This window comes from Papio anubis, chromosome 17 (genome assembly GCF_008728515.1).
Source record: "Papio anubis isolate 15944 chromosome 17, Panubis1.0, whole genome shotgun sequence".
Taxonomy (NCBI): domain Eukaryota; kingdom Metazoa; phylum Chordata; class Mammalia; order Primates; family Cercopithecidae; genus Papio; species Papio anubis.
In genome coordinates, this window is record NC_044992.1 from 29,481,941 (window position 1) to 29,497,355 (window position 15,415).

Consider the following 15,415-nt stretch of genomic DNA (forward strand, 5'->3'; position numbering starts at 1 on the left):
CCATGCCTGGCTGAAGCTGGTTTTTAATCTGAATAGTGCCAAGCTGACCCACTTTCATTCATGACTCCTGTTAAATTCCACTGCTATACTTTCTCCTCCTTTTAGTTAACTTCTTCTTTAGTATGTGTTCATAGTACTAATATACAAGTCTTGCCTTTCTTCCTTCCATGGTTCCTATGAAGGTTGGTAACAGCAGTAAATTCAGCACAGAGAAATACTCATAGATTTTCTTTAATGCAGAGAGGAGTAGGTGCTGCCTCCTTCTCTTTTTTCATCTCCATCCGTTTAAGTAATACAGGCATGCCTTAGGTAATGACAGTTAATTTAAAGATTGGTTTCCAGAAAGCCTCCTGGGAGGATACATATCCTTAAAATAGGATATTTGAGAGATGGGCTAGGAAGCAGGAAGATGAGACATCTTTTAAAGGTAAAAATTTTTTGGAATGGCAATATCATTTTCCAGAAAGGACCCATTCCCTACCTTGCATTTGCAATTCTCTGATGCTTCTCACGTCCTTTGGGAAGAGCCCAGGCAGCTGTTCCACTCGGCAACTGCTATCTCTCAGGTCTAGGGGTGAGCAGAGCGGGAGGAGGGGAACGGGGGGAGAGTTGGGGAAAATCAGAATTTACTGGTACTTTCTTTTTAGAATTCTGGGCAATGGAGGAGAAGATATGAAAGAATGCAGTTCCTGCTCATAAAACTTGCAACTTGGGAGATCAAACACTCTCTAAAAAGACTTTGCTTTTATTTACTTATTTATTGAGACGGAGTCTTGCTCTGTCGCCCAGGATGGAGTGCAGTGACGTGATTCCCTGCTCATTGCAACCTCCACCTCCTGGGTTCAAGGGATTCTTCTGCCTCGGCCTCCCGAGTAGCTGGGATTACGGGCATGTGCCACCATGCCCAGCTGATTTTTGTATTTTTAGTAGAGATGAAGTTTCGCCATTTTGGCTATGCTGGTCTCAAACTCCTGACCTCAGGTGATCTGCCTGCTTTGGCCTCCCAAAGTGCTAGGATTACAGGCATGAGCCACCACACCCGGCCCTCAAAAAAGAACACACAGCCAAATACATACAAAGTAGTATTTGACCTACTATAAAGAATACTGAGTACCAATCTATTACCCTTAGGACAAAGAAAGGTGAAATAGAGTTAAGAAAACTTGCTAAGTTAATGAAAGACTAACCAACCCATTTCCTTAAACACTGCTTATTTTCTCTTCTCCCTCCTATTCTATTTGCTTTCTTGTATTAAATAAAGCTTTTGGATATTTATATTGTCTGACCTTGGTATCTCTATAGGTTTCCACAGAACCATAGTCTTAGTTATTTATGCTTTTTGGCACATAATTCAAAGGGTTGTGACATTTTTATAATTTGTCAAATTTGTTACTGCTGCACCTCGTGCCATTTGGTCTGAATTCTGATTAGCTAATTTTATTTTTTTATTTTAATTTTTTATTTTTTTGAGACAGAGTCTCATTCTGTTACCTAGGCTGGAGTGCAGAGGTACGATCTCAGCTCACTGCAACCTTACCTCCCAGGTTCAAGTGATTCTTGTGCCTCAGCCACCCGAGTAGCTGAGATTACAGGTGCATGCCACCATGCCTGGCTAATTTTTGCACTTTTAGTAGAGATAGGATTTCGCCATGTTGACCAGGCTGGTCTTGAACTCCTGGCCTCAAGTGATCTGCCAATCTCAGCCTCCCAGAGTGCTGGGATTACAGGCATGAGCTACCGCGCCCAGTCTTGATTAGCTAATTTTAGAGATGAAATGTTTACGAAACTTTGAAAAGTCATATTTTAAATAAGCAGTTACCAAAGAGCAGCAAATGATGCCATTCCACCCAACATCACACTTTCCCTCAGCTCTCCCCTCCCAAGAATATCACCATCTAGTTATTTACATGTACCAACTTAAAAAAGGCAACAAGTTATGAATTTGGGAATCTTGGGTGGTAACAACACTGAAACTCTAAAGAAAGCCATCCAACAGTGAAAGAACTTTTAATGTTAATTACATGAACAAGACATAAGAATGGACCACATTCTCTTAAGACCTCTCATCATGAAACAGACAGCTATCTCTCTGGAATGAATAAGTTGCAGTCCTTAGAGGCGAGTGGATAACACAGGATTACCTCTGGATAGTATTGCTTGCTGGATATCAGCTACATCTCTATCTGGTGGAAGAGACCCCCAAACTCTTTCTAGGCCTCTCTCTGTATTTTCCAGGAGATTAGGCTAGAGAATTACTTACCTTTCTTGTTGGCATCATAGGATGCAATGATTAGACTGAAGACCAAGATGGTATCCATGTTAGCTTGAGCACATGCTCATTGCAGACAGACCACTGCTCATCTGTCACAGCCCTTGATAGCTCTGCCTCTAGTTGCTTTCACCGCACGCAGCTGGAACCAAGTTTGACCCTGAGAGACTCTGATTCCACCCTGATTATTTTGCCCCAGTTTCTGAAGACCCAGGAATAGAGCTAATTGGAGAAAGGGCTAATTCTGCTTGTTAATAATTCACTCAGAGTTCTGACTTCGCTGCCGGTGCTGACATAGAGAACTGGATTACCTAGAGGTTTCTCGAGCAGGAAGGCCATAAACGCCCATTGATATGCTTTACAAATACTTGCAGATAGACACGTAGACATTTACATGCATGCTCACTGATACAGGCACAGAGATTTATATACTTTCATGAAAATATGTGGAGATTTCTAGTAAGGAATATAATTTCTAGAACAGAGCAGGAAACTAGGACTAGGAGTCAGTACAACTGAGTTCTAGTACAGGCCCTGTTATTAACTATCACCTTGAGAAAATTACTTGACTTCTTGGGATATAAATGTTCTCCTCTAGAAATTTGAGAGTCCTGAACCATATGATCTCTCTTTTTTTTTTCTTTTTCTTTCTTTCTTTTTTTTTTTTTTTGAGACAGAGTCTCGCTCAGTCGCCCAGGCTGGAGTGCAGTGGCACGATCTCGGCTCACTGCAAGCTCTGTCTCCCAGGTTCACGCCATCCTCCTGCCTCAGCCTCCCGAGTAGCTGGGACTATAGGCACCTACCACCATGCCTGGCTAATTTTTTTGTATTTTTAGTAGAGACAGGATTTCACCATGTTAGACAGGATGGTCTTAATCTCCTGACCTCCTGATCCACCTGCCTCAGCCTCCTAAAGTGCTGGGATTACAGGCATGAGCCACTGCGCCTGGCTGTGTTTTTTTTTTGAAGTGGAGTCTCGTTCTGTTGCCCAGGCTGGAGTGCAATGGCACGATCTTGGCTCACTGCAACCTTCGTATCCTGGGTTTGAGTGATTCTCCTGCCTCAGTCTCCTGAATAGCTGGGATTACACGTGTGTGCCACCATACGGGCTAATTTTTATATTTTTAGTAGAGACAGGTTTCACCATGTTGGCCAGACTGGTCTCGAACTCCTGACCTCAAGTGATCTGCCCCCATTGGCCTCCCAAAGTTCTGGGATTACAGCCGTGAGCCACCCCTGCCGGCCCTGAACCATATGATCTCTGGAATTCATCCACAGTTATATACATAAACTCACATTAGCACAGACATACCTGTTGAGTTTTGCACATCTTCACATTCCTGAATAGTGAAGTTAGTATTGGTGAACAACATTCTGATGACCATTGGGCTGAGAGGTTGTGAGGAAGAGCTAAATACAGTAGGTGAGTGGTACTGTCTTTGGCTTGGGAAAATTTTCCTAGACAGATAACTGTTGTTGAAGATTTTTCCAAATTTGTATTATTTAGTATCCACAGTAATAATCTGTAGACTTGGCCGGGCGCGGTGGCTCACGCCTGTAATCCCAGCACTTTGGGAGGCCGAGGCGGGTGGATCACGAGGTCAGGAGATCGAGACCATCCTGGCTAACGTGGTGAAACCCCGTCTCTACTAAAAATACAAAAAACTAGCCGGGCGTGGTGGCGGGCGCCTGTAGTCCCAGCTACTCTGAGGCTGAGGCAAGAGAATGGCGTAAACCCGGGAGGCCGAGCTTGCAGTGAGCCGAGATCGCGCCCCTGCACTCCAGCCTGGGTGACACAGCGAGACTCTGTCTCAAAAATAAATAAATAAATAAATAATCTGTAGACTTTGTGATGGCATAGATAGATGGAGCATAAAAGAGAATGAAGGGCCGGGTGCGGTGGCTCACGCCTGTAGACTCAGCGCTTTGGGAGGCTGAGGTAGGTGGATCACCTGAGGTTGGGAGTTCGAGATCAGCCTGACCAACATGGAGAAATCCCGTCTCTACTAAAAATACAAAAATTAGCTGGGCGTGGTGGTGCATGTTTGTGATCCCAGCTACTTGGGAGACTGAGGTAGGAGGATCGCTTGAACCTGGGAGGTGGAGATTGTGGTGAGCTGAGATTGCGCCATTGCACTCTAGCCTGGGCAACAAGAGTGAAAATCCGTCTCAAAAAAAAAAAAAAAAAAAGAGAGAGAGAGAATGAAGATCTACTCTGTCTTCATCAAACTCTAGAGCTTCTTTGTTCTTGTTTTGTTTTAGAGACGGGGTTATTTTTTGTAGAGACAGGGTCTCACTGTGTTGCCCAGACTGGTCTCAAACTCCTGAGCTCCAGCAATCTGCCCACCTTGGCCTCCCAAAGTGCTGGGATTACAGGTGTGGGCCACTGCACCCGGCCTAGATAACTTTTTCAAAAAGTTTTGCTGTGAGAAAGAAAGCAGAGAAATGAGATCACTGACTAGAGGGAACATAAATGCCTCACGTCTTTATTGGTCCGAGCAAGTCTTTATTCGTCCTCCCTACCCTCTTGCCCCCAACTGCCTGCTTCTCTTAGCAGAGGAGGTGGTTAGGGCAGAGGGGCTTCATTGCCTTCCTTGGGTTTTGTGATTTTTGCTTACTATTTCCTTAACATGATGACATGATTCTCTGCTCCTGTGAGGTATTATCACCTTCCCTCCTGTTGCTCTGTTTGAAACTCTGTACATTACTTCCTCGATGCCATGGTACAATGCTGCCACCTTGGAGCAGGAGTAGGAACTGATCTGAGGGCTTGCTCTTCTCATTCAGTGTCACAAGGTGGCAAAAGATCACTTTTCCCAAAACAGACCTTGTGCTTGGCCAAAGATGAAGTCCAAGAGTTTTCTTTGATCACCTCTCAGACCCTACCCTTTTCTTTTGTAATTTAAAGACTCTAAAGTCAGCCTGGGCCAGGTGTGGTAGTTCACACCTGTAATCCCAACATGTTGGGAGAGGCCGAGGCGGTTGGATCACTTGAGGTCAGGAGTTCGAGACCAGCTTGACTAACATGGTGAAACCTTGTTTCTACTAAAAATACAAAATTAGCCAGGAGTGGTATCGCACGTCTCTAATCCCAGCTACTTGGGAGGCTGAGGCAGGAGAATCGTTTGAACTCGGGAAGCAGAGGTTGTGCTGAGCTGACAGCACGCCACTGCACTCCATCCTGAGCGACAGAGCAAGACTCCATCTAAAAAAAAAAAAAAAAGGTCAGCATGCATATTGGAGTAGACCATACTGTCAGGGACAGTGAGGTGGAAGATTATGGGCACTGTGGCTCACGCTGATAATCCCAGCACTTTGGGAGGCTGAGTCAGGTGGATCACGAGGTCAGGAGTTCAAGACCAGCCAACATGGTGAAACCCCATCTCTACTAAAAATACAAAAATTATCTGGCATGGTGGCACATGCCTATAGTCCCAGCTACTTGGGAAGCTGAGGCAGGAGAATCTCTTGAACCCGGGAGGCGGAGGTTGCAGTGAGCCGAGATTGTGCCATTGCACTCCAGCCTGGGTGACAGCGCGAGACTCCATCCCTCACCTCCCCCCCAAAAAAAATCCAAGAGTAGACAAGTAGATCCATGTTTCTATTATTCCTAATAGACTGTTTCTCTACTGCTAGATATTTTGACTGACTTTCTAAGCATTTGGAATATCAGTGGAGCAGAGTATATCTCTTCTGATCTCCTTTTCCCACACACACACACAAAAACAAAAAACATCAAATTTGCCAGGAAAAAAGTTATGAGTTTTATGACATATGTAGTTTATTTTGTTTTTATTTTTGTTTTTGGAGATGGAGCCGCACTCTGTCGCCCAGGCTGGAGTGCAGTGGTGCAACCTTGGCTCACTGCAAGCTCCGCTTCCCAGGTTCATGCCATTCTCCTGCCTCAGCCTCCCGAGTAGCTGGGACTACAGGCGCCTGCCACCACGCTCGGCTAATTTTTTGTATTTTTAGTAGAGACAGGATTTCACCATGTTAGCCAGGATGGTCTCGATCTCCTGACGTCGTGATCCGCCCGCCTCAGCCTCCCAAAGTGCTGGGATTACAGGCGTGAGCCACCGCGCCCGGCCGACATAAGCAGTTTAGAGATAAGCCGACATAAGCAGTTTAGAGATATGATGTTGGAAGAGAATAGGAACTAGGACCAAATGGATGAATCAGGATGGGTCTGCAGAAGGAGCACTTGACAGGAAGCCAGGAGGCCTACCCTAGGCTCTTTAATGGACTAAATCAATTTGAACAAGGCACTTGTCTTCTCTTGGCCTCTATTTCGATTTCTGTAATGAGGTGGTTGGACAAAATGGCCTCCAAGGCCTCTTCTAGCTTTAAAATTATTGTGCCTGCACACTATGCTACTCTTTTTTTTTTTTTTTTTTTGAGACGGAGTCTCGCTTTGTCGCCCAGGCTGGAGTGCCTTGGCTCACTGCAAGCTCCGCCTCCTGGGTTAACGCCATTCTGCTGCCTCAGCCTCCCGAATAGCTGGGACTACAGGTGCCCACCACCACGCCTGGCCAATTTTTTGTATTTTTAGTAGAGATGGGGTTTCACCGTGTTAGCCAGGATGGTCTTGATCTCCTGACCTCGTGATCTGCCCGCCTTGGCCTCCCAAAGTGCTGGGGTTACAGGCATGAGCCACCACGCCTGGCCTATGCTACTCTTTTTAAATGCTGCATGCCATTTTGTTCATTTGTTTTGGTTTGTTTTTAAATTTAAAAAAAATTTAATAATGGAGGCAGGGTCTCACTATGTTGCCAAAGCTGGTCTTGAACTCCTGGGCTCAAGCAGTCCTCCCACCCCAGCTTCTCAAAGTGCTGGGATTATAGGGATGAGCTACCAGCATGACCATTTTATTTACTTCTTTCTTTCTTTTTTTTTTGAAACAGAGTCTCGCTCTGTTGCCCAGGCTGGAGTATGGTGGTGTGATTTCGGCTCACTGCAACCACTGCCTCCCAGGTCCAAGCCATTCTCCTGCCTCAGCCTCCCGAGTAGCTGGGATTACAAGCAGGCGCCACCACGCCTGGCTAATTTTTGTATTTTTAGTAGAGACGGGCTTTCACCATGTTGGCCAGGCTGGTCTCAAACTCCTGACCTCAAGTGATCCGCCCGCCTCAGCCTCCCAAAGTGCTGGGATTACAGGGGTGAGCTACCCAGCCCAGCCGCGGCAGTTTTTAAATTGTGGAATATACTATATATACAGGAGAGTATATAGAACATAAGTATATTTTCAATGATAATAATAATACTGAAAAGGTGAACATATGTTACCATCACCCAAACTAAGAAATTGAACATTGCCAACATCATGGATGCTCTTTACATGTCTGTGCCTCTGATCCTCTGGTCTCTTTCCTCCTCCCAATCTTCATTTTTCCATGTTTTGTAAAATCATTGAACTATTGGCCAGGTGCAGTGACTCATGCCTGTAATCCCAGCACTCTGGGAGGCTGAGTCAGGCGAATCGCCTGAGGTCAGGAGTTCAAGACCAGCCTGACCAACATGGAGAAACCCTGTTTCTACTGAAAATACAAAATTAGCCTGGTGTGGTGGCAGATGCCTGTAATCCCAGCTACTCAGGAGGCTGAGGCAGGAGAATCACTTGAATGCGGGAGGTGGAGGTTGAGGTGAGCCAAGATCTCAATGTTGCACTCCAGCCTGGGCAACAAGAGCGAAACTCCATCTCAAAAACAAACAAACAAACAAACTCAACTATCTATATATGTATCACTAAAAATATTTTGTTTACTTTTGAATATTATATAAATGGAATCAAACTCTATTTTTTTTTTTTTTTTTTTGAGATGGAGTCTTGCTGTGTTGCCCAAGCTGGAATGCAGTGGCACAATCTCGGCTCACTGCAACCTCCACCTCCCGGGTTCAAGCAATTCTCCTGCCTCAGCCTCCGAAGTAGTTGAGACTACAGGCACACACCAGCTAATTTTTTGGGGGGGGAATTTTTAGTAGAGACAGGGTTTCACCGTGTTACCCAGGCTGGTCTTTAGCTACTAAGCTCAGGCAATCCGCCTGCCTCGGCTTCCCAAAGTGCTAGGATTACAGGCATGAGCCACCACACCTGGCCAATTTTTGTATTTTTAATAGGGACAGGGTTTCAGCATGTTGACCAGGCTGGTCTTGAACTTCTGACCTCAAGTGATCCGCCCACCTCAGCCTCCTAAAGTGCTGGGATTACAGGCGTGAGCCACCGCATCTGACCTGGAAATTTCTTTTATGTGTTCTTCCAGTCACTACTCACCATCAGAAGTAAATATTATCAGCCAGACACTGTGGCTTACACCTGTAATCCCAGCACTTTGGGAAGCTGAGGTGGGTGGATCACTTGAGGTCGGGAGTTCAAGATCAGCGTGGCCAACATGGTGAAACCCTGTTTCCACTAAATACACACAAATTAGATGGGCATGGTGGCTCATGCCTGTAGTCCCAGCTACTCAGGAGTCGAGACTGGGTCACTGCACTCCAGCCTTGGCGACAGAGCGAGACTATCTCAAAAAAAAAAGGGGGGGGGCGCTGGGCATGGTGGCTCACGCCTGTAATCCCAGCACTTTGGGAGGCCAAGGCAGACAGATCACCTGAGGTCAGGAGTTGGAGACTAGCCTGGCCAACATGGTGAAACCTCGTCTCTACTAAAAATACAAAAATTAGCTGGGTGTGGTGGTGTGCACCTGTAATCCCAGCTACTTGGGAGGCTGAGGCAGGAGAATTGCTTGAACCTGGGAGGCGGAGGTTGTAGTGAGCCGAGATCATGCCACTGCCCTCCAGCCTGCAGTTACAGAGCAAGACTCCATCCCAAAAAACAAAAACAAAAACAAAAACAAAACGTATTATCCAGATTCTTGCCATCACAAATGAGTTTTGCCTTTCTTTTTTCTAGAAATGGGGTCTCTCTCTCTCTCTCTCTCTGTGTTGCCCAGGCCGGATTTGAACTCCTAGGCTCAAGTGATCCTCCCACCTCAGCTTCCTGAATAGCTGACACTACAGGGACATGCACCTGGCTTGTTTTGCCCATTTTTTGTTTGTTTGTTTTACTTTGACAGGGTCTTGCTATGTCACCCAAGCTGGAGTGGAATTGTGTGATCAAGACTCACTGAAGCCTCCAACTCCTGGGCTCAAGCAATCCTCCCACCTCAGCCTCCCAAGTAGCTGGGACTACAGGCATGTATCACCATGCCCAGCTAAATTGTTTATAATTTTTGTGAGACAGGGTCTCCCTATGTTGCCCAAGCTGGTCGTGAACTCCTGGCCTCAAGTGATCCTCTTGCTTTAGCCTCTCAAAGTGCTAGAATTATAGGCATGAGCCCATGGGTACCTGGCCTGTTTTGCCTGTTTTTGTAGCAGGAAACATACATTTTTTGCTCAACATTATGTTGGTAAAGTTCATCCATATTACTTCACGTAGCAATCATCTGTTCATTCTCATTGCTTTATAATATTTCATTGTATGCATGTATCACAATTTATTTATTCATTCTACTGTTGAGAGACATTTGTGTTGTTTCCAGTTTGTAGCCATAATGAAGTGTTTCTGGGGCAGTTTTGAAAGTTTCTCCAGGGTATAAATCCAGAAGTTCTGGTTATAGGGTACGCAGAGTATGTACAACTTTATCAGTTAATGCCAAACTGTTTTCTAAGGGATTGTCCTCATTACACTACTACTTGTAATATATGTAAGTTCCTACTGTTACACATCCTTGCCAAAGGGGCCAAATAGTCTTTCCTGCATGATGCAATAATAAGCCTGGGCAGAGCCAGGCATACTTACACGTGCCTTTGGTTGGTTCTCAGAAGCTCAGGCCATAGTCATTTGTTCCCTCCAAGTAAGGGTAAGGATTCATAATATCCCAAGATCCCTGATCACATGCTCCATTAACCTGGAAATATTGGGGCGGATGGGTTGGTGAACAGAATTTTTATTTTATTATTATTATTATTTTAGATGGAGTCTTGCTCTTGTCACCCAGGCTAGAGTGCAATGGTGCAATTCTGGCTCACTGCAACCACCACTACCTGGGATCAAGTGATTCTCCTGCCTCAACTTCCCGAGTAGGTGGGATTACAGGTTCCCACCACCATGCCCAGCTAATTTTTTTTTTTTTTTTTTTTTTTGGAGACGGAGTCTCGCTGTGTTGCCCAGGCTGGAGTGCAGTGGTGTGATCTCGGCTCACTGCAAGCTCCGCCTCCCGGGTTCACGCCATTCTCCTGCCTCGGCCTCCTGAGTAGCTGGGACTACAGGCGCCCGCCATCGCGCCTGGCTAATTTTTTGTATTTTTAGTAGAGACGGGGTTTCACCGTGGTCTCGATCTCCTGACCTTGAGATCCGCCCGCCTCGGCCTCCCAAAGTGCTGGGATTACAGGCGTGAGCCACCGCGCCCGGTGCTAATTTTTGTATTTTTTGTAGAGATAGGGTTTCACCATGTTGACCAGGCTGATCTCGAACTCCTGACCTCAGATGATTCACCCACCTCGGCCTTCCAAAGTGCTGGGATTACAGGTGTGAACCACCGTGCCCAGCCACTGAATTTTTTTTTTTTTTTGAGATGGAGTCTCGCTCTGTCGTCCAGGTGGAGTGCAGTGGTACAAACACGGCTTACTGTAACCTCCGTCCCCCCAGTTCAAGTAATTCTCCTTCCTCAGCCTCCCTCGTAGCTAAGACAGGGTCTCCACTCTGTTGCTCAGGGTGAGTGCAGGGGGCAGTGAATTTAGTAATGACACAATTTCTTTTTTTTTTTTTTTTGAGACGGAGTCTCACTCTGTCTTGCCTAGGCTGGAGGGCAGTGGTGCAATCTCGGTTCGCTGCAACCTCTGCCTCCCGGGTTCAAGTGATTCTCCTTTCTCAGCCTCCCAAGTAACTGGGACTATAGTTGTGTGCCACTACACCCGGCTAATTTTGCATTTTTAGTAGAGATGGGGTTTCACATGTTGGCCAGGCTCATCTTGAACTCCTGTCCTCAGGTGATCCACCCACCTTGGCCACTCATAGTGTTGGGATTACAGGCGTGAGCCACTGCGCATGGCAATCACAATTTCTGAATCAAGTAAGGATCCATACGCACTCTGTTCTGCATTGAGCACTAATAGGAAATGAAAGAACAGGAACATGGAGAGAAAGGGGAAAGTAATATTTTCTGTGTGCCTACTATCTTCCAAGCTGTGTGCCAGAAGCTTCACATTTTGGTCACATCATTTAATTCAAAACACCACCTTAGAAGGTAGGCTTTATATCCTGAATATAAGATAGCTATATATAACATAGATAAGGAAACTGAGGCTCAGAAAGGGGTCACTTCCTCAAGGCCACAGAGCTAATTAGTGACAGAGTCAGGATTTAAAGCATGGTCTGTCTGATTAAAGAGCTCAAGCTGTTTACAATACAGAGCACAGAGAAGGTAGAGTTGCTGCCGCCCTTGAGACTGACACTGCCAATACCAAGAATCAGTTCTTCTCAGTTTTGCTTGCCTCTATTCACCCCTAAAACTATGTTATTCAACTGATTATGACCATCTTGTTCATTGATTGAAGCTACATTTCCTTTTCATGGATTTTTTTGTTGTCTTTAGTCTTTCTTCCTTTTTTTTTTCTTTTTCCATTCAGAAAATTGGGCACATCAGCACAATAGGTCCACTGATAAACAAGACGTGTGTTGGAAAATAACTTTCTACCTGCAGGTCTAGGAGTTAACCAGGGTGAGATTTTTTTTTTTTTTCTTTTGAGATGGAGTCTTGCTGTCACCCAGGCTGGAGTGCAGTGGCACAATCTTGGCTCACTGCAACCTCCACCTCCTGGATTCAATGAATTCTCCTGCCTCAGCCTCCCAAGTAGCTGGGATTACAGGCGTCTGTCACCACACCCAGGTAATTTTTGTATTTTTAGTAGATGCAGGGTTTCTCTATGTTGGTCATGCTGGTCTCAAACTCCTGACCTCAGGTAATCCTACTGCCTTGGCCTCTCAAAGTGCTGGGATTACAGACGTGAGCCACCACGTCCGGCCCAGAGGTGAGATTTTTAAAAAGACGTGACATTCATATGTTTATTATGAATAAACATATGAATAGCACAATAGCAAAGACTTGGAACCAACCCAAATGTCCATCAGTGATAGACTGGATTAAGGAAATGTGGCACATATACACCATGGAATACTATGCAGCCATAAAAAGGATGAGTTCATGTTCTTTGTAGGAACATGGATGAACCTGGAGACCACCATTCTGAGCAAACTATCGCAAGGACAGTAAACCAAACACCACATGTTCTCATTCATAGGTGGGAACTGAACAATGAGAAAGACACAGGATGGGGAACACACCAGGGCCTGTCATGGATTAGGGGGAGAGAGGAGGGATAGCATTAGGAGATATACCTAATGTAAATGACGAGTTAATGGGTGCAGCACACCAACATGGCACATGTATACATATGTAACAAACCTGCACGTGGTGCACATGTACCCTAGAACTTAAAGTATAATAATAAAAAAAAAAGATGTGACATTGTGAAATCTTCTGCCCTAAGATATGACATACAGGAAAATTTTAATACAGAAGGTATTAAAAGGATAAAAAGAAATTGAATGATGGCTCAATTTTTCTTGACGATAAAGGCTCTACAAAAGTATTAATGTTATATTTTATTATGTATTGTGTTTCATATATAATAAAAAAAATAGAGAGTGAAGGTAGAAGACAGTGAAGTAAATATGTAGCAGGAAAAACCTGAACCTGATATAGGAATAATGGAGACATTAGGGAAGTCTAAAGAGAAGGTAGGGACAGGGGCAGGAAATAAACTTGCCAGGAGCATCTTCATGGCTTTAGAGGAAAGTGAAGTCAGGGATGGCTAGGCTATAAAGCTGATCAACATAAAATGTCAGAATCCTATGACTGGGCAAGACCCAAACAAGTCATCTTGTCCATTTTGCTGTCTTTTTTTTTTTTTTTTTTTTTGAGACTGAGTCTGGCTCTGTCGCCCAGGCTGGAGTGCGGTGGCCGGATCTCAGCTCATTGCAAGCTCCGCCTCCCGGGTTCACGCCATTCTCCTGCCTCAGCCTCCTGAATAGCTGGGACCACAGGCGCCCGCCACTTCGCCCGGCTAGTTTTTTGTATTTTTTAGTACAGACGGGGTTTCACCTTGTTAGCCAGGATGGTCTCGATCTCCTGACCTCGTGATCCGCCCGTCTCGGCCTCCCAAAGTGCTGGGATTACAGGCTTGAGCCACCGCGCCCGGCCCATTTTGCTGTCTTTAAAGAGCCCTTTAAAATTTCTCCAGGCATTTTAGTTGTGGTGTGTAGGACTTAGAAAGGGATTTTTAAAAACACATATATTGGAGGCATTATGGAGGAAGAAGCTAAGATTTGGTAACTGGTTGAAGTATAGAGACTGGAAGTGTTTGCTATTGGATAAGGAAGGAGTGAGAGCAGAAATGCCACGTGAAAACCCTGTGTCCATGTGAAAACATTGTGGGGAGTCTCTACTATTCACGCTGTCCTTCATTGTGCAATTCTACCTTTCATCATTAGGACCAGACTTATAAAGTGGCCTCCCTGAGGACATTTTCTGACCTTATGTTATGAAGTTCCTTCAGGCTCTTAATTCTGGATAAACTGGAGTGATTAACAAGAGCAAAGAGACATAGTATTCAGATAAGGACTTTGGGTCTTATTTTTCCTTTATATCACAACTGGAGCCACAATTGTGGGCAAGGCACTGACTTTCTTGATGAATTCTGCCCATCTGTAAAGCGGCTTTGCCTCTCAGAGACAACGTGAAGACGGATAAGCAGGCACCAGGAGCAGAGTGGCCTCTCAGGTACAAAGCTAATCTTTATTTCAGTCAATGAAGTGCTTACTAATAGAAATACCTAGTCCTACTCAAAGAGCTATAAAAGGGGGTAGCAAACTATACGAGATGGTCTCTGCCTTCAGGATTTAACTGGAGAGCTAAAACCAGTATGCAGACAAAAAATTATATCCTAATTAAATCCTGAACTGTGGGCCAGGCACAGTGGCTCCCACCTGTAATCCCAGCATTTTGGGAGGCAGAAGTGGGAGGATCATTTGAGGTCAGGCGTTTGAGACCAGCCTGGCTAACATAGTGAGACTTTGTCTACCAGAAATACAAAAATTGGCTGGGCATGGTGGCGCACACCTGTAATTCCAGCTACTCGGGAGGCTGAGGCAGGAGAATCACTTGAACCCAAGAGGTGGAGGTTGCAGTGAGCAGACAACGTGCCACTGAACTCCAGCCTGGAAGACAGAGCGAGACTCTGTCTCAAAAAAAAAAAAAAAAAAAAAATTCTGGCTGGGCACGGTGGCTCACACCTGTAATCCCAGCACTTTGGGAGGCGGAGGTGGGCAGATCACGAGGTCAGGAGATCGAGACCATCCTGGCTAACACGATGAAACCCCATCTCTACTAAAAATACAAAAAATTAGCCGGGCATGGTGGCGGGCACCTGTAGTCCCAGCTACTCAGGAGGCTGAGGCTGGAGAATGGCATGAACCCGGGAGGTGGAGCTTGCAGTGAGCCGAGATCGCACCACTGCACTCCAGCCTGTGTGACAGAGCAAGACTCTGTCTCAAAAAAAAAAAAAAAAAATTCTGAACTGTGTGATATGACCATATTGCCACAAGAATTCAGAGGAGAGAGAGATCAGTGAAAGCTAGAGAAGTAAGATAAATCTTGAAGAAAATGGGACTTCTAAGGACTAGAAAGATTCAGAAAAACAGGAGAAAAGTTGGATAAGTCTGCCACCATAAACAAAGGTATAAGGATAAGAATAAGCACGGCAATTGCCAGAAGCCAGATTAAAATATAACTATTGGTGGTCAGTAGGAAATAATAACCCAATAATTCCATTATCCTCTGTCCTGAAAACTGATCACTGATCTTGTTATCTATAGAATTTGGATTCATGGTGAGATAGCCCCAGGACAGGGGGCTCTTCATGGTTCTATTTTCTTTTCTTTTCTTTTCTTTCTTTGTTTCTTTTTTTTTTTTTGAAACGGAGTCTCTCTCTGTCTCCCAGGCTGGAGTGCAGTGGTGCTGTTAGCTCACAGCAACCTCTGCCTCTTGGGTTCAAGCGATTCTCCTGCCTCAGCCTCCTAAGTAGCTGGGATTA

General features: G+C 45.2%; 2 protein-coding genes across 7 annotated transcripts in view; one reads left to right on the forward strand and one right to left on the reverse strand.

Annotated features, from left to right (window-relative positions):
* The window catches only part of ACACA (acetyl-CoA carboxylase alpha), a 332,443-nt gene that overhangs the window by 33,817 nt on the left and 283,211 nt on the right, over nucleotides 1–15,415 (forward strand). The window contains exon 1 of one of the 4 annotated variants that reach the window (XM_031657028.1): nucleotides 13,506–14,103. The exons of the other annotated variants lie outside the window; for them this stretch is intronic. The gene's annotated coding sequence lies outside the window, so the exon portion shown is untranslated. Of the gene's footprint in view, nucleotides 1–13,505; nucleotides 14,104–15,415 lie in introns of those variants that run through there. 4 annotated transcript variants of the gene reach the window in all.
* Nucleotides 1–15,415, reverse strand: part of C17H17orf78 (chromosome 17 C17orf78 homolog) — a 34,996-nt gene that overhangs the window by 14,548 nt on the left and 5,033 nt on the right. For 2 of the 3 annotated variants that reach the window (XM_021928278.2, XM_021928277.2), the window contains 2 exons: nucleotides 10,062–10,170; nucleotides 482–568 (listed from right to left, as the gene is read on the reverse strand). In XM_021928278.2, coding sequence (XP_021783970.1) covers nucleotides 482–488 — 7 coding nt within the window. In that variant the 5' untranslated portion in view covers nucleotides 489–568; nucleotides 10,062–10,170. Of the gene's footprint in view, nucleotides 1–481; nucleotides 569–2,260; nucleotides 2,934–10,061; nucleotides 10,171–15,415 lie in introns of those variants that run through there. The other variant, XM_021928279.2, reaches the window with a different exon arrangement.